General features: G+C 33.1%; 2 protein-coding genes across 2 annotated transcripts; both read left to right on the forward strand.

Moving 5' to 3' along the window:
• Positions 1-7,149: 7,149 nt before the first annotated feature.
• LOC141618391 (uncharacterized) lies at positions 7,150-7,797 on the forward strand. The gene has a single exon (XM_074435488.1). The coding sequence runs from the start codon at positions 7,150-7,152 to the stop codon at positions 7,795-7,797; it is 648 nt and encodes a 215-aa protein (XP_074291589.1).
• A 546-nt stretch (positions 7,798-8,343) lies between these two features.
• Positions 8,344-8,838, forward strand: LOC141618392 (uncharacterized). The gene has a single exon (XM_074435489.1). It carries the CDS (start codon positions 8,344-8,346, stop codon positions 8,836-8,838), a length of 495 nt encoding a protein of 164 aa, XP_074291590.1.
• The last annotated feature ends 13,500 nt before the right edge of the window (positions 8,839-22,338 follow it).

The following is a 22,338-nucleotide window of genomic DNA, read 5'->3' on the forward strand; positions in this document are numbered from 1 at the left end:
TGGATTAACTCTTAATCGATTCTACTTCTAGGACTCTCGGTCGATAAAAATTACTCTAATATTTATCTTTAGCCCGGAACACATGCAACTACGGTCACGAATACTTCCGTTGAGCTCAATCCAAATTTCTATGTAATAACATTTTATTACCCACTTACCCAACGTAACAAGTTTAGTACCCCGGTGAGCCGAGCCTACTTCCTCATGAAATTGGGACTCAAGGTTTCTACTATTTGGTAAGGCTAATTCTCAATTTTTATTTAGTGAGAGGTCTTGTCAATTTATTATCCATCACGTTTTAAGTGAACTAAAGCGGTGAACTACGATAATTTTAATTGACACGGTCGATGACTCGATATGATATGCATGTGTTGTTATGGCGATTTGACAATGCATGCAACATATTAAAAGAAATGCAAAGCAATAATAAAATTCCTAGTATGGCCTTCCTAAAATAGAAGATCAAATAATCTATTACATATTCGGAAACCAACTCCTTTGGTCCCTTGAATCTTCAAGTGGCACGCCTCCCAAGAACACCGTCTTTGTCGGAACGTCTTTCCGAATGGCACCGTCTTGAAGAAGCTCCATGATTACAAATAATAATAAAAATACAAAGCTATTCCTATTATACATTTGTAAAATGGAAAAACTAGTAAATATAAAAGTGATACGAGATCACATTAAATTACAACCGAATCAATATTCCCTTTCATTACGGGTAATATCGATTAAAACTAAGGCCATACTAAGATAAAGTTACATAATTCAAAATTATATAATTAAAAGACATTCAACAATTAAAATATGCAGCATTATAATATGTATCTTTCATGCCAAATTATGTGCCAAATCTCCCTGTTTAACTTACATCGTTTATATAACCCGGTTTTATGGAAATGCGTGATAATAACTTCTTAAAATCACAAATTAACACTTAAATCACATTTAAGCTCAAGTTAATTATCCTAACACTCGTAGGACTCAAAAATTAGTCATCACTCAATTTTTGACAATAATTCAACTTGATTTAATTTTTATGCTCATTTTTTACCTTAAAATCATAATATTTATGAAATAAATCCAAATTAAATTACAATAATTTCAATATTTGAATTTTAAATTTTTGAACATTCTGTAATATTTCCATGACAAAATATAGTTGCAATTTATCGGTTTTATCTCATAAAACATCTAAAGTATACAAAAATCAATCCATTAAATTTTACAACCTTCAATATGATAATTGGGATATTTATGCAACCTAAAATAATTTTCTCATGCCATGCAATTCGGTTTAGCTATTTATGCTAAAATAGTCACTATTTATGCCATTTTTACACTAAAAATTCATAAATCATGCTAAATGAGATCATTTCATCTCAAAATATACATACACTCTGTAAATCATGCATGTGACAACATATTAAAGTTTTATAACCTGGTTCGAAGTTTAACTATTTTTAACCATTTTACCACTTTTAATCTTTTTTTTATCTCATAAAAATCATAAATCATGCAATATTAATCAAATTAATAAGTGATATTACACACAACTTGTAAAATATGCATGTGAGGTCATATAAAATTTTCAAGCTTATAGAGTAAGTTTAACCATTTTTAGTCATTTAACCTCCATTTATGCCATTTTATCACATAAAAATCATAAATCATGAAATATTAGTCACATTAATATAAAATTTTACATACAATACATAAAATATTCATGTGAGGTCATACTTAAAAATCACGGCTAGTAGTGAAGCTTAACTTATTTTAGTGAATGAAAGTTCATTTTACTCATAAAAATATAATTATTTCACTAAAAATCATTAAAATGAGCAATAAATTTCCATAAATCATAAAAATGACCTAAAAACATTTTAGGACCAGAATATATAACATGCAACATGATTTTGTGGCTTACTCTTATAAATCACAAATTTTTAGTTTTATATGTTAACATTTTAACTCGGAAAAACAATAACCGATTATGCATGCAACATCCTATGCTCTGATATCACTTGTTAAGTTCATATACCTCTTATTAGACTCTTCTAATAGTGAACTAATTAACTTCTTAATTATTTCTTCTTTAGATCTAATGCATGCATAACAAAATAAGAGATTTATAAGAAAAACAATGTCCCTAATATTGTATATTGGTTTGAAATTAATGGGCACAAATAAGGTCACCTTCCTTTTTTGTTCTTGAGCTTAATATGTTGCATGATCCTCCAAAAATACCAATGTAGAGATTCTCCTCTTGATTGCACCCAAGATTAGCCCTTATCTCTACTAAATAATATTTGCTAGCTATTTGTTTAGTAGTCTACCTTAAAATTGATTACTAATACTCATATATTATATTAATAATATTAGTAATATTGTTGAACAATTTGGATCATCATTTCTCAAGTTTTAGAGAAAGATGAACAAGAATGTGTGAGAGAGGAAAGTTTTTGCATGTAATATGTAAGAATGAATAATAAGAGAACCAAAATCTCTTAAAAGAAAGAGGAGGAGCCGGATGGAGTATGTCCAAAAGGGCATCATTCTTTCTCCTTTTGGTCTTCACAAGAAATAGATGTGTAAGACATGTAAGAGTAGGTGTAAGGCTAGTAAGCAAATAGCTATGATGATGTGCACTTTATCTCATAAAATAATATCATCCTCACACAACTACTACTCCCTCCATTCGGTCCAAATCACATAAAATGGACTACCATTTTACTTTGTCAATTTGTCATTTGTCACACAATATGTCACATGTAGTATGTTACATGTTATTAATTAATTTAATGCATATTTATCACATAAATATCATTTTATAAATTAATTAAATTACATACAACAAATTGACTAGTGATACTTGATCACATAAATAAAATGGGTCACTTAATTATAATTCACGACATCTTGTAATTATAATTAACCATTCATTCTTATCTCAATTGTTTCTCAAACAATAAACAATTTTAGTAATAAAGTATTTCGATTACTAAAATAAATCTTATTTAATCCCATTACAATAAGATATAAATATTCTCTCTCACAATGAATTGTTCAATTTTAAGGAATTGATTAACTTGTATCATCATACAATTAATCAACTTCACCGATAAGGGCATCATCCTTTAGGTGTGACCTTAAGGGATCAACTGACCACCACCGTCCTACGACAGTAACATCAAACTCTAGCAAGCCAATCGTTACCGATTAATGTTGATCAGTTGACTATATAAATGAATCATCCCTTACGTATTCTTAATATGAGATTTAAACATGTGATCGCACTATTGTTGAGCACACATACTCCAACATAATTGGTATCAGAGCATAGGATGTTGCATGCATAATCGATTTATAATTTTTTCGAGTTATTAGTAACTTAAATAAAACTAAAAAATTGTTATTTATTACATAAAGTCACGAAATATTGATGCATGTTATATATTCTGGTCCTAAAATATTTTTAGGTCCTTTTTATGATTTATGGTATATTATTACTCATTTTAATGATTTTTAGTTAGATAGTTACATTTTTATGAGTAAAATGAACTTTTATTTACTAAAAATGGTTAAACTTCACTACTGGCTGTGATTTTTTAGTATAACGTCACATGAATATTTTATGTATTTTATGTAAATTCGTATTAATGTGATTAATATTGTTGGGGTTTTTGGTACAAATAATATAAAATGCAAAGACTCACAATATTTTGTTATGGACTTAACCACAACCCAACCTTGTATTATTATTCTTCAACCTAAACAATAATACAATCTCAATCTTCCAACACTTAGCAACTAGCTAAGATTTCAATCTATGCTTAACTCGGGATATTAAGCACACACTCTACTTTCCAACAATGACTAAGACCTTTATTTATATAAGTTCCTAAGTCCTAACTTATCTAGCTACATAAAGTGTCTTTATTCCATTCAAAAGCTAACTCCTAATATTTACTACTTGACTTCTAACATATAAAGTGTAAATACTAGTTACATATAACATATATAACTCTAAACAAATAAAGACTCATATGTTACTAGCTCATCAATAATGTTGGGGTTACAATTCCCAACAAAAATTTCATGATTTATGATTTTTATGTGATAAAAATGGTATAAATGGAGGTTAAATGACTAAAAACAGTTAAACTTAGTTTCTGACCTTGAAAATTTTATATGACCCCACATGCATATTTTACTTATTGTATGTAAAATTTCGTATTAATGTGATTAATATTGCATGATTTATGATTTTTATGAGATAAAAATGAATTAAATGGAGGTAAAATGGTTAAATATAGTTAAACTTCGAAATAGGCCGTGAAATTTTAATATGTTGTCACATGCATGATTTACAGACTGTATGTAAATTTTGAGATAAAATGGCTTCATTTAGCATGATTTATGAATTTTTAGTGTAAAAATGACATAAATAGTGACTATTTTAGCATAAATAGCTAAACCAAATTACATGGTATGAGAAAATTATTTTAGGTTGCATTTATATCCCACTTATCAGATCTAAAGTTGTAAAATTGATTGGATTAATTTTTGTACACTTTAGATGTTTTATTTGATAAAACCGATAAATTGCAACTATATTTTTCTCGAAATAAATTCGAAAATTTTAACCATAATTTTTGACATTATGAGTGTCATGTATATATTCCAGAATGTTCTAAAATTTAAAATTCAAATTTTGAAATTATTGTAATTTGATTTGGATTTATTTCATAAATGTTATGATTTTAAGGTAAAAAATGAGCATAAAATTATATCAAGTTGAATTATTGTCATAAATTAAGTGATGACTAATTTTTGAGTCCTAATAAAGTTAGGATAATTAAATTGAGCTTAAATTTGATTTAAGTATTGATTTGTGATTTTAATAAGTTATTATCACACATTTCCATAAAACCGGGTTATATAATCGATATAAGTTAAATAGGGCAATTTAGCACATAATTTGGCATGATAGACACATATTATAATCAGGGACAGAGCACAAGCTGGGCCACGGCCCCGACAGATTTTCCAAAATTTTTTTAATACTTCAAAAAAAAAATTTATTCTCTTCATCTTCTTATTCTTCTCCGTGATCTTAGGCTGCATATCAAAGAAAAACAAAGTAAATTTGGTAAAGAAATTAATTAGAAAATAACTACCATAATTAAAAAATTCCAACTTTCTATTTATTAAGGTAAAATTTTACTTGTAACTATACTCTAATTTTCACCAGAAAACAATTTAAAAGAACAAAAGGGTGAAAAAGTCTCCATTGTTGATTTCCTGTTGACAGAAAGTCGAGATCTCGAAGGTCGGAGAACCATTACAAGTAATCTCTATATTCATATTTAATTTTTTTTTTTTTCAATTGAAAAGCATTGTTGTTGTATTAATTTTGACTTATAATTGATTGAAGCTTTCTATTAATTAGTATGTTTTTGCAAATTCATTGTTTAAGAAAAAATTGATGAGAAAAATGAGTAGTTTCTGCCGGGGCACTTACCTTAGTGAATATATTACTCCGATAGTCCGACGAACATCAACCCGCTGACCACTGTAAAACGCATCACATCGCTTCAGATGATCATATCGGCAGAAATTCTAGTTAATTGATTGATTTAGGAATAGTAAGAAAATGAGATTAGAAAAAAATGGAGAAGTAGAGTTGAAATTAGCTTCTAAATAATTGAAATTTGGATGTCATATTAATGGAGACATGGAAAAGGGGGTTTCTTGCGAGAAAGAAAGGGTGTAGAGGAAGAAGGGACTTTTGATTTTAAAAGTAAGTAATCAGAACATAGAATAAGAACACTGAACATAGAAATATAGAATAATGCCTAGTTGTCGTTTGTAGTTATTTTTATTTTTTAGTTATTTTAATTCTTTTTTTATTAATTAAATTCATCATAATGAGTAATGACTTTAGTGTTATAGCGTATGGATCCTCTCCAGTTCTAAAAAAAACTGGAGGGTCCAATTCCACCTTCATCTGCTTACACGTGCACAAGACACAAATCAAGGGCTGTGATGGGCTTTTATTTTCCAGTCTAATAAAATGAAATCTTCATTTCCAATTTTCCATTTGTGCTCCCACACTTCACCCAGTCAACCACTCCACAACGGCACTACCTCATCAACGGCTGCCACCAGAACCACCACCACCACCGTCTCACCGTTAGCACCGCTCATCCATAGCTACCAAAACCGTCAGCGCCGAAATGCATCTCCTTCATCCTCAACCCACATTCCATGACAAATCAAATTAATTTCCACCATTTTCCAAAGTTCTTCCTCCATTCATCAATGGTGATCCAAGAAATTGTATTATGCTATTGCCACCATCAACAATACCCACCCCTGAGATTCACGGGAAAAGCACGGTACCGTCACCTCTTTCCCGGACCGTCACACTGAGAAAAGCCATCATTATCTCACTTTTTTCCACCTCTCCCTTCACCATTAAATTAGTAATTAAGGTGAAAATGACGAGAGTTGATGAGGAGAGATGATAAAATATGGATCATGGGAGTGATTCTTGGGTATGTAAATGGAATCAACAAAGAAAATAAAGGAGGAAATAACGAGAAAGATAAGCAGTACTTTAATTGTGGGTTTCCTTTTGATGATGAAATCTTATCCCTTGCTTTTTTATCAACACACGTGGCACCAGATTAAGCAATCTACTGGACCCTCCAGTTCTTAGAACTGGAGAGAATATGGACTCGTTCTTTTTATAGTTATTGATGGGTAAAACTCCTGCAATAACTGCGTTTTTCAAGAGAAAAAATGATGAAATTTTGACAAACGAACCATCACTAAATACACCCACAGAGAATAACGAGACTACTCCTCTTGATGAAACTAGACCTATAAAAATAATGAGATCATTAGAACTCTCAACTAATTCTTATCATGTGGAACGAGATCCCGGAAAACGTGAACAGATATGGGAATATCCACCCGGAAAACAAAATGAAATAAGACGAGCTTATATTTTGAAGGGTCCTTATCAACCAGTATACAATGCAAAAGATTATAAGAAATCCGGTTCAGATTCCCATAGCCGTCGATTTCAAGCCTCGTGGTACGAAAAATTTCGATAATGGTTAGAATATTCTCCTGAAAAAGATGCCGCATTTTGTTTCCCATGTTTTTTATTTAACAAGCCGGATAGCAATATGGCTTTTTATTATCGATGGGTTCAGAAACTGGAAGCATGCCATGGGAAAAGAAGGTGCTTTTATTTTTCATGTAGGAATCACACCAAATTCACCTCATCAAAATGCTGAGAAACAGTTGGAAGATTTTCTCAATCAACAAGGACATCTACCAAATATTTATGCCAAAGAAACACCCAAACAGATTACCAAAAATAGATTGCGTCTTACATCTTCAATTGAAGCATTGCGGTGGTTAGCTATGCAAGGATTGGCAATGAGGGGTCGCGATGAAAAGGAATGTTCAAGTAATCAGGGCAATTTTCTTGAACTTCTTAAGCATCGGGTGTCTTTTAATAAGGATGTGGAGAACCTTGTGCTAAATAATGCTCCCGGGTATGCATCTTATACATCACCTGGCATACAAAAAGAAATCTTACAGATTTTTGGAGAGAAAATAAAGCGGGCAATCAAAGAGGAAATTGGTGGAAATCCTTTTTGTATTATTGTTGACGAAGCAGGTGATGTGTCTGGGAAACAACAAATGGCCATCATTTTGAGATTTGTGGATAACCTAGGATTGGTGAAAGAACGTTTTTTTCAGTATTATTCATGTTGATGATACATGTGCTCCGACCCTAATGAAGGAGATATTTGAGGTTCTTTCTCATTATTCTTTTGATTTAAAAAATTTACGAGGTCAAGGTTATGATGGTGCGAGCAATATGCGTGGAAAATGGAAAGGGTTGCAAGCATTAGTCATTGAACAATGTCCTTATGCATATTTTGTTAATTGTTTTGCCCATCGCTTACAATTAGCATTTGTAGCAGCAGCAAAGGATGTCGTACCAGTTTTTCAATTTTTCTCCAAGTTAACATCCACTGTAAATGTTATTCTTTCATCCTATAAGTGAGTTAATGAAATGAAAAAAGCATATTCCAAGGAGATAGAAATGTTGATTGAAGATGGAGAACTTGAGACTAGGATTGGTTTGAATCAGGCAAGCAATTTGCAAAGGCCAGATAATACTCATTGCAGCTCTCATCTTAGGTCTATTTCAAGCTTGATGAAAATGTATAGTGTCACTTGTTCAGTGTTTCATAACCAAATTGACGAAGGAGAGACACCTGCTGAGCGTGCACATGCGACTACTGCATTGATACGATGACCTCTTTTGAATTTGTCTTCATTTTGCATCTCATGAAGAAAATTTTGGAGGTGTCTGATTTGCTTTCCCGAGCTTTGCAACGAAAATCGCAAGATATCATAAATTCATTGCAACTTGTGGAGACTACAAAGACACTTTTGCAAAAGTTACGGGATGAGGGGTGGGATAACCTTTTATCAGAGGTAATCTCATTTTGTGAAAGACGTAATATAGAACTTCCTGATATTAATTCTATTTATAAAGAAAGAGGAGGTCGTGCTCGTCACCAACATGATCAATTTACAATTGAAGAACACTATCAAAGAAACTTGTTTTACGCTGCAATTGATAAGCAACTACATGAGCTCAACTACAGATTTAATGAGAAGTCAGCTAAGTTGTTAACTCTCAGTTGTGCTTTGGAGCCTAGATCAAGTGGACAACGTTTCAATATTGGTGATATTTGTGATCTTGTCAAGAAATTTTATCCCGAAGACTTCACAGAAGTTTAAAAAGAGGAATTAAGAGTACAACTATGTCATTATGAGGTCGAATTATCTCGACATGAGGATCTTAAGAGACTTTCGACAATATCTGAATTGAGTCAATGGTTGGTGAATATAGGAAAACACAATATCTACCCACTTCTTTTTAGATTAGCAAAACTTTTGCTTACACTCCCAGTATCTACAGCAAGTGCCGAAAGAGCATTTTCTACAATGAATGTTGTCAAAACAACTCTTTGCAATAAGATGAAAGCTGATTATCTAGAAAGCTGCCTGCTTATCAACATTGAACGAGAAATAGCACATCAAATTAGTATTAGTTCAATTATAGATTTTAACTATGTCCTAATAGTTTTATTTTAATGTATTTTTTTTAATCTTGACACATTTTACTGTTATTTATGAGTATTTAAAATTTCTATGTTTATAATCACATCATAATGAAGTAATATTTATGAGCTCAATTTTATAGTAGACGTAACAAAAAATTACGGCCCTGGGTAGAATTTGGTCCGAGTTTCGTCCCTGATTATAATGCTGCATATTTCAATTGTTAAATGTCTTTTTATTTATATAATTTTGAATTATGTAATTTTATCTTAGTATGACCTTAGTTTTAATCGATATTACCCGTAATGAAAGGGAATATTGATTCGGTTGTAATTTAATGTGATCTCGCATCACTTTTATTTTTACTAGTTTTTCATTTAACAAATGTATAATAGGAATAGCTATGTATTTTTATTATAATTTGTAATTCCGGAGTTCCTTCAAGATGGTGTCATTCGGAAAGGTGTTTCGACAAAGACGGTGTTCTTGGGAGGCGTGCCACTTGAAGATTCAAGGGACCAAAGGAGTTGATTTCCGAATATGTAATAGATTATTTGATTTTCTATTTTAGGAAGGCCATGCTAGGAATTTATTATTATTGCTTTGCATTTCTTTAAATATGTTGCATGCATTGCCAAGCCGCCATAACAACACATGCATTTCATATCGAGTCATCGACCGTGTCAATTTTAATTATCGTAGTTCACCGCTTTAGTTCACTTAAAACATGATAGATAATAAATTGACAAGACCTCTCACAAAATAATAATTGAGAATTAGCCTTACCAAATAGTAGAACCATGAGCCACAATTTCATAAGGAAGTAGGCTCGGCCCACCGGGGTGCTAAACTTGTTACTTTGGGTAAGTGGGTGGTAAATTGTTACTATATCGAAATTTGGATTAAGCTCAACGGAAGTATTCGCGACCGTAGCCGCATGTGTTCCGGGCTTAAGATAAATATTAAAGTAATTTTATCGATCGAGAGTTCTAGAAGTATAATCGATTAAAGAGTTAATCCACCGAGTTATATTGATTAGGGAAAAATCGGCTCACCGTGCCCGAATTGATATGAATTTGGATCTCGGAATCATTTATATAATTGGGTGGAGGTCATTATATAAATGCTAAAACGTGCTAAAATATTTTAGATATAACGATGAATGTTGTTCTTCCCACTATTTCGTTGTTCTACATCATTACTCCTATTCATATGCGATATCATTCGATTGTAACACGAGTCTCCGCTAAGCCACTATTGCAAATGACAAAGAATCTCTTTATATAATAAACAGGATCATAGATTGTGGAATAGCTTCATAGGAATCGTTCGATTCCATAAAACTCCATAGAAGTTGTCCTATGTCATATAAGATTAACTTCTTAAAAATTCCTAAACATACCTATGTATGATTTCTTGTGAAGAAATACGACTAGAGGTAATGATTAGTCAAAATATGTTTTGATAATATTCTTCTATGCATCTATGGTTCAAAAGTCTTATTGCTCAACCCAAAAAATTTGTCATCAAGCACTTAAGTTGTTAAGAACATGACAATGTTAAATTGGTAAATTAATTTGTTAGAAATTTCGATTAACCAAATACCACAATATAGTTCATCCTTGTGAAGGATTAACTAGGAATTTTTATGAAGATAAGTCTTCATTAAGTAGAAATTCTTGAAGTGAGTGAGAGAAATATGAAGTAAAGTTCCTATCTTAATTGTTAAGGATAGAACTAGGCTCGAAAGAGAAAGTGTTAGACACTAAAATAGAGACAAACCCCAAATAAGTAAAGATCAAGGAAGTTGGTCGTGTGACTCCAACTTATTCCTTCCTGAATATCTATGCCATTGACATTACATTCTTGCCAAATACCACATCATGAGTATTTGATACAAATTTATGGATTTCATCACATTTGGCATTATCGTGTGACGACTAAATAAATTCAGAAATTTGCATGAATGGAACTAGGGTAGTTGCCATTTCATCCATAAACATATTAATATTGTAATGTACTCATTTTAGTTTCGTATTTAGAAATGTACCTCAATAATTGTTATGATGTATAATATGTCTAAATAAGAATATAATTTGAGTTTTGCACAAAAGGTAAAGGGTTTTACCATTATGCAATTAAAACAAGCGTTGAACTCTTACATACCACGATTAAGTTTATGGTGAGACCATACATATCAAGGTAATTATATTCAAACTAAAATTAAATGTCATATATAACTCAAGTTGGTGACCCCAATCATTTCTCAATTCTTGATTGAAAACCGCATTTAGAAACTAGTTTTGACTAGTGTCCCAAACCATTTGATTGAGAATCTTTGGTGTGTGCGTATCTTGTATTCAAAGCAACATAATTCATGATTTTTCCTTGAAAATGATTATGAATAGAGCAAGATATTCGCCCTAATTACACTTTGAAGTGTATGGTCGAATAAAATTTCAATCTGAGAAGGTTATTACTTCTTCTACTTTTTCGATTGACGAACTAGGTAGATACTTGGTATCCACTTAATGAGGTAAGAAGAGAAATTCTTTGAATATGTTCAATGAATGTTTAAAAAGTATCAAAACCTACATATTATAAAACCAAAGTATTAGTACTTTGTTACAATGGGGAATAATAAAGTGATGACTTTTATTTGCACCAAAGGAGTGTGATATGGTATCACAAGTTCACCTTCATAAACACATAATATTAGATAAGGTGTGTTAGAAAGTGACAATTAAACTCATACGATATGATTGAATCTTTACTATAAAATTGGAAGTAGTTTCTATCACAATTTGTCTAGTATTTATTTATTTCACTAAAACAAAATATAGTTAAAGCAATCAAAGTACAATTCATATAAGATATGATTAGGCATGGTACCTAAGTTGTAGCTTGTTTCGAAGGAAAACATATGCTCTCTCTTCCTACATGATCACGAGAACAAAGGGTTTGTGGCTCGTGGTGCTGTCTATTAAAGAAATGAGTGTTTCTTAAAGACAGAGTGGACAGGAGTCATGTTATTTTGGAAGTTACAAACCTGTAACTTATTAAGATGCTTTATCTAGTTTCAACTCCGCAAAAGTTCGAAATGAACATAAACATGAAAATGTTTACTTAGCTTGGTTAATTGGTCGTAAAGGGTTTTATACGCAACAACAACGCTCAATGAGTTCGGATTTAATTTGATAGTTGGACTTTATAATCATCTTGCATGAGTTTTGAAAATCGCAACTATCCTAACATAGGATGAAAACTTAAGATAAAGTCTTAAGTAGATGTCAAGTAGTTGAATTGTATGTTTTGATCATGTGATAAACTTTTCTCGAATTATCGAGTATTTTTTTTTATACATGGAGTTTAGTGGGAGTAATGTGGTGTTACTAATCTTATATGTAAGGGACATATTGATCATTTTGAATGATGAAAGACTTAGGAGAAGAATAATACATCTCTAAGGTATCCAGACCTATAAAGATAGTTCTAAGAGGATATTAGCGTTAAATGATGTTGAACCATATAGTATATATGTTTGTGTTTTGATGATGTCAAGGTGCTTTATAATTTATATACTCGTTGCGCGTAATCGTTTGTTTAAGTCTTTTAGATTAGACTTATTTATTACAAGCAACAAAGAGAATTGTGATGGAAGTATATGGTGGTCAAGCCTCAATTGAAGATCAAAATTATCTGAAGATTCATTCAAGTATTATGAGAAGACGAAGTCTGTCTAAAGATTAATCAAGCTTGGATGAGAAGTAGCCTATGCTCGAATATCTCCTATAAAGATTAAAATAGTATAGGTGATTATCTTGTAATAATAACTAAGAGTGAATTTCTTGCATTGGTAGAGTTATAGCTTTGCAGCTATAACATTACTAGTAAAAGAGATCAATGTTATAACTCTTCTACTATAACATTGAGATGCTGAGTTTATTTTACACGACATACATTGTTTCAAAATTGTTTTTGAAAATTGTTTAAGTTTATTTTAAATGTTTTAGTAAAAGTATTTATTAAATAAAGACCGGTTTAATGCGGAGTTCGGATTTATGTTGAACGTTGGTTAGTAGTCGTTTTGGGTCAACTTATGAGTTGGACCATGCTACTAATTAAGGTTTTAATATAGCTACTCCCAAAACCTAAATTCTAACCTAATATTGAGCTAGGGTTTACACGAGTCACGAGGCATATGAGCCGTGATATCTCGTGTGACCTAAGATATATTTTGTAAAGATTTTATTCTGTAAGGAATATCTCTACATATCTTTTATATCTTACTTGATATGGTTGTTTATGTGAAAGATATTCTTGTTATAGAAAATCTTATCATATCTTAGAATTTATGGAAAAGATAATAATAGAATAAATTGTATTATATCTTTTAGAATATTCTTTATTATATTTTAGGCTTTAAGGAAACAAATAATCGAAGATATGATTTGTTTACATATCTCTTATTTTCGGTTATTAGGGTTTCGTGAGAACCGATTAGCCTAACTTCCTTCCTTCCTATAAATACTTTGTTTGTGCAACATTTAAATTAGAGATTTTTTAGCATAAAATTGATTTTATTTTCAAAGAGCAAAACCGTATATTTCAAGCAAGAAAACCGATTTGCTATTTTCAAAAGGTCGTGTGTTTTAAACTCGTATGTTCATTTGTTAAGTTATCGTTATAAGATAATAGTGCTCGATAGATTTCTTACTTGTTCATTAACGTGAACCTTTGCAAGAATCATTAGTGCTTTCTTATTAGCGTAAGTTAGTCACTCGAGTATTTAACGGTACTCATAGAGTTACAGCTAGAGTTAGTTGTACGAGTTGGGTTAGTAATTTGTAATCTGTAGAAAGGTACTAAATTTATTAATCGAGAATAGTGGACGTAGGTTTCGATTTGTGAAACTGAACCACTTCAAAAACCGTGTGTCTCCTTCTCTTTCGTTTGTTTGTTTACTTTACTCATACTTGATCATTAATTAATTAGTTAAAGTTTAATCAATAAACTTTAAATAATTAATTACATTCATACAATTGAAAAAGTTTTCAAAGTTTTAAATCCTCAATTCACCCCCCCTCTTGAGTATTTTGGATCGATAGACTCTTCAAATGAATATTCTTATGTTAATAAGAATCTTGACAAGTTCAAAAGTATAGAACATGTAGAAAGTGAATCCACATGGTTCCGCTGCGGGATTAATTCATTATGCTAAGATGTATCACTATTCTTAAACCTCGTATACTTGGAGTATGACGAGATGTTACAAGTCAAATCATTGAGAGAAATCTCAATATAGCCACATGGTTCATTAGTTAGTACTCAGGAAGTACTAAAGATATGAAGCTAAGCATTTAGAATTGAGATGGATTTATGTGCAAGGAGTGACACAAAACCCATATTCTAAACACATAAGGATGGTTAGAAAACCATCTTGGCTATGTTATTTAAGGAGGATATCTGCTAGGAACATCCTAGGCAGTTGAACAATGAGATATACACAACGGAAATTGAGTACACTTGCAATAATGAGATATGCAAGTAAGAAGGGATGATATTAGGATTTGGTTTTATAAATTGGGGAATTATGGTAGTTCGTTCCAATAATCGAAGGTCCTATCCCTATACACTGTGAGGATAGTGGGAGTTATTCAAAGGCAAAAGAGCTTATGTCCAGATTGGATCTAGACACGTACTCAAAGAAGTTCTTATAATACAAGATTATTCATAAAAATGGGAAATAGTATATAGTAAGGTTAGGGAAAGTGCAAAGTATTGTTGTAACTTGCTAACCAAGGCCTTTTCATAGGCTAAGCATGATGAGTCATGCCATTTCAATTGAGTTGAGATGCATAGTCATATATGCAATAATAAGTATGGATTATAGATTATGTAGTAATTGATATGGTATCAATTTTACATATGTGATAATGCATTCATCGTTTGAGTTTTATTAAAAACTCTTTTATTACTTTGTTACATCCAAATAGGTTGTAAGGACAACATTGAACCCTATTAAAGTGAACTGGATTAACATAGTATTGGCCCCTAGTTGCTTATATGAGGTGACGTCTCGAAGTGACTAGAGTGTGATGCGATTGATGGCAAGTTCAAGTGTCATAGAGTCATATGGGATGACTAGTCGATCACATAGGCAGACTGTATGGGACACTCTGTCGAGTAGTGACCGCTTATAGAGTTCTGATAATTCATAAAGCCTGGTCGTGGCGAGAGCTACTATAGTTTCTTATGAGTCGATTCTTTTGACTAGAGACTATTCGCCCAAGTTGGCACAAATTTCTGAATGGCTTTGATTTATACTCTACGACTGTCGTAACTGAGGTCAAATGAGTGTATTTTGGGTCATGATGAACTGTGGTTATACGAAGGGAATAGTGCGATTGGAATTGTCCACGCCCTTGTCAGGGTTGTTTGAAATCTTAAGGCCACTCGAGGAGTAGTGAACTGGAAATTCGTGGCCACGCTCGGAAGGTATCTACGGTAGATAATTCCGGTCAGGCAGTTAATCTCCAGATCGAGGAAACCACTCAAGATATGATCAAATGCAAGTACGACCTGCAAGACACCTTGCATTGAGTGGGAGATTGTAATAGAACAAGAGAATTGGTGACGCACACTTGTCTCAGACAAGTGGGAGATTGTTGGAGTATGTGTCCTCAACAATAGTGCGATCACATGATTTAAAATCATAATTAAATCTCATATTAAGAATATGAAAGGGATGATAAATGAAATAGTTAACTGATCAACATTAATCGGTAACGATTGGCTTGCTAGAGTTTGACGTTACTGTCGTGTTGACGGTGGTGATCAGTTGATGCCTTAAGGTCACACCTAAAGGATTATGCCCTTATCAGTAAAGTTAATTAGTTGTATATTGATACAACTTAATTAATTTTTTAAATAAGAACAATTTATATTTATGAGAGAAAATATGTATCTTATTGTAATGTAATTAAATAAGATTCAATTTAGTGAATTAATATATTAATTTACTAAATAATGTTGAGGTTTTATAAATATTTCGAGGTAGAGGTAATTAGTTATTTACATTTACAAGAGGTTGTAAATTTAACTAACTAGCTATTATGGGGCCCATTGTATGTTGATATAATGGTAAAATATTACTCAATAAGTTGAGTGAATATATGTTTATTAATTTGTCATATAATTGTTGTATGATCAAATTAATATTTAATTATGTAAGATAATTAAACATAAGACTTATAAGCATTTGTGGGACAAATATTATAAGATAAAAATGGACCCATATACACCAATGTTTACCGTCCAAAACCATAAGCATGCTAGAGTTTTGATTTTGTCATTTAGTTGTTGGAAGATTCTCCAACATCTTATGACATACTTTACTACCTAGCCTATTACCTAAACACAAAAGCATATTATATAAGACAAAAAGGAGAAAATCAAAATGCACTACAAGAGGCATTTTGGACGACTCATTTGAAGAGTTGTAGAAGAATTTTGTTCTTCTTATTTTTCTCTACCATCACATGCAAACTCTCCTCTCATATTCATAGTTTATCTTTCTCTAAAACTTGAGAAATTTTAATCTAAATTGTTCTTCAATACTACTAATATTATTAATGTAATATATGAGTATTAGTAGTCAATTTTAAGGTAGACTACTAAATAAATATCTAGCAAATATTATTTAGTAGAGATAAGGGCTAATCTTGGGTGCAATCAAGAGGAGAATCTCTACATTGGGATTTTGGAGGATCATCTTAATACTCATAATAGCTCAAGAACAAGTGAAGGTAGGAGACCTTACTTGTGCCCATAAATCCGAAAATAACAATGTAAGAATCATTGTTTTCTCATTTTATTCCTTATTTAGTTATGCATGCACTAGATCTAAAGAACTCATATTAAATGTTAATTAGTTCACTATTAGAAGAGTCTAACAAGAGGTATATAAACCTAATAAATATTCGAAGAACCGTTAGAGGGACTTCAACGATTGTGGGTATTGGAGAACTTGTGGACATGTGTATTGTCTAATCGGATAGTGTTGAGTTTAGAAACCCTTTTGCAAGACAAGGAGAGGAAAACCAAATTCCAAAGCAACCACAAAATCAACCTACAATGCCGAAATTTTGATCTCATTCCGTACCAACCGAGGAGAACCTACCAAATGGTACTCCAACACCACCCCAATTGACCGGTAATTTCATTGCCAAATCCACATTCATACAATTAGTTGAGAGAAGTCAATTTGGAGGGATGCCTAGTGAAGATTGTAACACCCACGAATTTCCCATTTTGACATTTAAAATTTATTAAACCGTTTGATTTCTTTATTTCATTTTTTTGAATTACTCAATTTAATAAATTTAATGTCAAGCACGATTTTTATAAACGTATTCTATAAAAGCTCGTTTATACAAAAATACGTACGATTAAATTATATCTTTAAGGCATGATTTATATAATAATATATATATACGTATTTTGGTCGGATAATAATAGTGACGGCAATAATAACAATCTCTGTCTTAAATTCTGTCTAGCTATAGACCGTCACATTTCTACTGGTGAGACTAACCTTTCTCGGCCTACCCTATTTTGACAACACATCGCACCCACCCAACATCCTACACTCTACTTTTAAAAATATCTCTTTATTATATATTTATATATTATTATTATATATTATTATTATTATTATAAAGTGTGTGTGTGGTTGTTGCTTCATACGCACAGACCCCACCCCCTTCTTATCCCCTCTTCTTCTTCATTCTCACGAAGGAACAGAACAACAACAGCAGCAATGCAGCTTTCCGTACCGCCATTTTTACGCTCCTCCCAACTCCGATCCCGACTTCATTCCTCAACCAAATTTCATTATTTTTACACCAATAGCTTCCCCATCTCATCCTCCTCCTTTATATGCAAGAAAGAACCCAACTTTCGTCCGGTTTCATTTCGACCATCTCTCAAGAATGCGGTTTCTGGGCTAATATCTTCCATTTTTGGGTTTAGAATCACCCTTGGATGGTTCCTTGGACGTTTAAGAGATCATAAACAGGTAACGGTGATAGGTTACTCGATAAATGTCGAATTCCCGTCTTTTGTATCGTTTTATATGTGCTTACTTGATAAAGTTTGGTCCTTTACTGTTTTTCTCATTTGTATGATAAATGTCGCCTCTTGTTGGTGTTTAATTTACGCCTTAACCTCGCCTTAAATGTCGTCTAAAAATGGGTTGAAATGGACTGATGAATATCGTCTTTGGAGCTGTGAAAGACGGCTTTGTACTGAAAGTGAGACTGATTTGGTGCCCGTATTGGACTGTTTTATACTCGGTTTTTATGCTCGGTTTTGGGATGGTCGAAAGGGTGGTTGTGGGCAGTCTTGAGTCGGGTCTAGAACGGACTCCTTGGACCGGGTTTATGCTGCGAAAGTTAGCACGTCACCCCTGTTTTGGGACGGGTGTGAATGGTGGTTATGATAGGGTGCGTAACTTAGTTGAATAGAGTCGTATTGACGATAACCCTTTTCGTCTAAATTTCCGTTTCCAAATGATTGGCTGTGACGGGTTTATGAGAACCCATAACGGAACTTTCGAGTCGTGTTGATGGCAGGTCTAATGGCCTGCTTTGTGGCTCTGATTATGGGCAAGATTGGTGGTGATATCACACGATTGTGGTGGCTGTGTTAGGTGGTCAGTCGGGTGGGGCAAGGGCAAGTTGTAGGGAAACGGATATGGGCTGTTCAACGGCCTCTTGAGTCGTGGTATTAGTTTGCTCTTGGCGCAATAATGTTGGTCTTTTGAAATTACTTAATTTTCGACTCGTGTTTTATATTACATGACTCGTTAAATATCGCTCTTAGACATGTTAATTTATTTGGACTTGCCATAATTGATTCGTTGGGCTTGACATATTATATTTGTTGGGCTTGACATTATTTATTTGTTGGGCTCATTTGATTTAGTTTGTTGGACTTCACATGATAAATTTATTGGACTTCACATGACAAATTTGTTGGGTCTCACATGATTATATGTTTGAATTTTACATGAGTATTAAGTTGGGTCTAACATATCTTGTTTGTTGGGCTTAATGTGATTTAATTGTTGGACTCCTTATAATTTGTCTTTTTGGGCTCATAATTGAGTCACTCAAGTTGGTCACAATTTATCCCGTATATTTTATATAACGTAAATTGTTCATTATCACTTGTTATATTTTATTTAACCAAAGATGTTAAATTAGAAAAATGGAATATCTATTAATATAAGACAAGTATGAATTATTATTATTAAATAGTTATTTGTGAAGGGTCATATTCTTGATAATGCTTTGTATTGCTCTGTTGTGAGAGTCTTGGTCCTATCGGATACTAGGGGTGAGCTATAAGCCCTCTAGTTGCGATATGATCGTCGGGATTGATGTTCCCATCCGTACTCATGGTGAGATGCAAGCCATGAGTATGAATGTGACATTAATGGTCCCGTGTCATATGATGTTTGCATGATCATTCTTACCCCTATTGTGACCCAAGTGTGACGTTTTACATTGTGTGACTACTTGACATTCCTTATTTACCCCTTTCGGACCTTTGGTTACAAGTGTGTGCCATGTTTCCGGATTGGGTTATCTTTCCTCTTTCGGACCTTTGGTTACAAGTGTGTGCCATGTTTCCGGATTGGGTTATCTTTCCTCTTTCGGACCTTTGGTTACGAGTGTGTGCCATGTTTCCGAATTAGGATATCCTTCCGCCTTTCTTCGGACCTTTGGTTACGGGTGTGTGCCATGTTTCCGATTAGAGGTTACTCGACCTTTGGTTACGAGTGTGTGCCATGTTTTGAGTCTTGGATACGATTGGTATATCGTTTGTCAAATCGGGTGACGTCCATCCCGAGAGTCTGGATCCAGGTTTAGACTAGGACCGTATTATGATCGTCGTCCTACCAAGAGGTTGGAGTCTAGATGGTTTGTCTTGTGAGTTCATACTAAGTATATGTCTTACACTTGTTGAGTCGTGTCAACATAAGTGGGTTGACTTGGTGATTCTATTTCCTTGATTGTATATTCATCCTCATACACCATGCCTATTCTACTAAGAAAGTGTTATGCCTGTTTCACCATGATTGTTCATTATATCTCCTTATTCTTCATTGTTCACATATGTTGCATGATTAATATGTTTGTTTAAGTGTTGTTTGTTACCTGCTTTTCGACATATTGTGGCTGGGAGAACCTTGAGTTACTCCCCATCGACCGTATGCGTTCATGTTTACATGAATGACAGGTGGTGAAGATGCTTACGTGGGGAAGACGTGTGGGCTAGCGAGAACTAAACCCTTGGACCTTAGTTTCTAGTTTAGAAACCCCTTATATGTTTATTCATGGGATATCTTTTCCCCGCCTTCTAGACTTGGGTTGTAATAACCTATATTTGTCTATTTTAGTATTTGTTTCATTTAGTTTTTGGCACCCGCGTTTTATTCCTTAACTTGTAATCTAAAAGTTTTTAAAAACTCCTAAATTTCCGCATTAATTTATTAGTTATATTTCCGCGTTATCGCAGGGTGTCCCAGTTGGTATCAGAGCGTATGTTGCTCCCGACGCACACACGTGTACCCCGAATTTAATTTGAACTTGACCTTGAATAATGAATGAGAGATGGGTAGACTTAAGGACCTAAGGTGGTAGTCTGTAGTGTGTTTGCTCTTTGTTAGGTTATAACCTGTTTGTTGATTGTCATTTAATAATTGTTGTGCCCTTGGATCAATTACCGTGAGCTTATCTACATGAAGACTAAGATTTGGTGCCTATTGCTGGAGATTGAAGATTTTTCAACCTTTGAAGAATGCTTCTACTTCCTCGAAGATGTTTCTCATTCTTTGTGTACTTTGCCTTATTCTTTATCTCTTGGTGCTTATCTTTTTTCTAAACTCTCTTCCGTTTTACTTTGAAAGCTACTCTTGTACTCCTAACTTGTCCTTTATTCCTTGCTTATCCCCCCTTAACACCTTTTTATGGTACTCTTTCTTTTGAGGAATGTTGACCTTGGTTGGAAATTTGACTTTTGAGGAGATTGTTGTGTTTGACCCTTAATCCTGGTTTTGAGATGATTTGATGTTGGAGAGACTTAGGTAGTGTGATGAGACGTACTTGATGATTCTTATACCTAGATCCTTGATAAAGTGAGTATATTTGATTGGTAGATTTTGTATGTCAAGTGTGAGTGGCATTGGTTACTAAGGTTATAGAACCTGGCTTTGTTGTTTATGTTTGGGATACTAGTGCTTAGTACTTGACCTAAGGTGGATGAAATTGAATGGTGAAATTGAGGATATAGGATTGACTAAGTCAAGTTTGGGATTAACTTTGGTAGTTGCCTTGGATATGAGGGTTTAATGTTTGTGTCACCATGTGAGAAATGTTAAATGTGGGATTATTGGTTGGTGTAAGTGAGTGATATTGATTACTACATGAGGTATGATATGAGAGTGAGAGTAAGCTACATTGTTGGGGAGTCTTAGCACTTGTTTTAGTAACTGGAAAGGATAAAGGTATGGTTGGCACCAATGGTTAGGTTAAAGGACATAGTTTTAATTTATTGTTTTAGAAACTTTGAGGTTGTATTGAGTACCTGAGATGATGGGATGATGTTGTAGATAAGTGTAGTTCTGCTTTTGGGAATCCGTAATAAGTAAAAGGATAGAAGGACTTGAGATTCTAGTGATTTTTTAGACTTTGGGTTGGCATGTTACTACCTTACCCTAAATGAGAACCTTGTGGAATATTTGAGAAACCCGTGGTTGGCGCTAGTTGGATATGAGTATAGCTTTGTTGGAAATTTTGACCTCGACCTTGATCTTGTGGAAGTTGTTTGTGGATGTTTGAGGATTTGGAGTGATGAGATCACACTTATAGTGGAATACCTTGTTTCATGGAATTGCTTAGGATGAAGTAACATAAGTGATTTGAGGAAATTCTTGGGAATGTTGTGATTATAAGTTTTGTTGTTAGGAAGTTTTCAGAACCGCTTAGGATGATGTTGTTGTTTGAAGTTTGAGTACTTGGCGTTTCCTTGTTGTCTAGTACCCGTCTTCTTTGATCATAAGTGTTACCGTTCATACATCTTTTCCTTGCTTCATCATACTCTTCTTTT

Source organism: Silene latifolia, chromosome X (genome assembly GCF_048544455.1).
Source record: "Silene latifolia isolate original U9 population chromosome X, ASM4854445v1, whole genome shotgun sequence".
NCBI lineage: Eukaryota > Viridiplantae > Streptophyta > Magnoliopsida > Caryophyllales > Caryophyllaceae > Silene > Silene latifolia.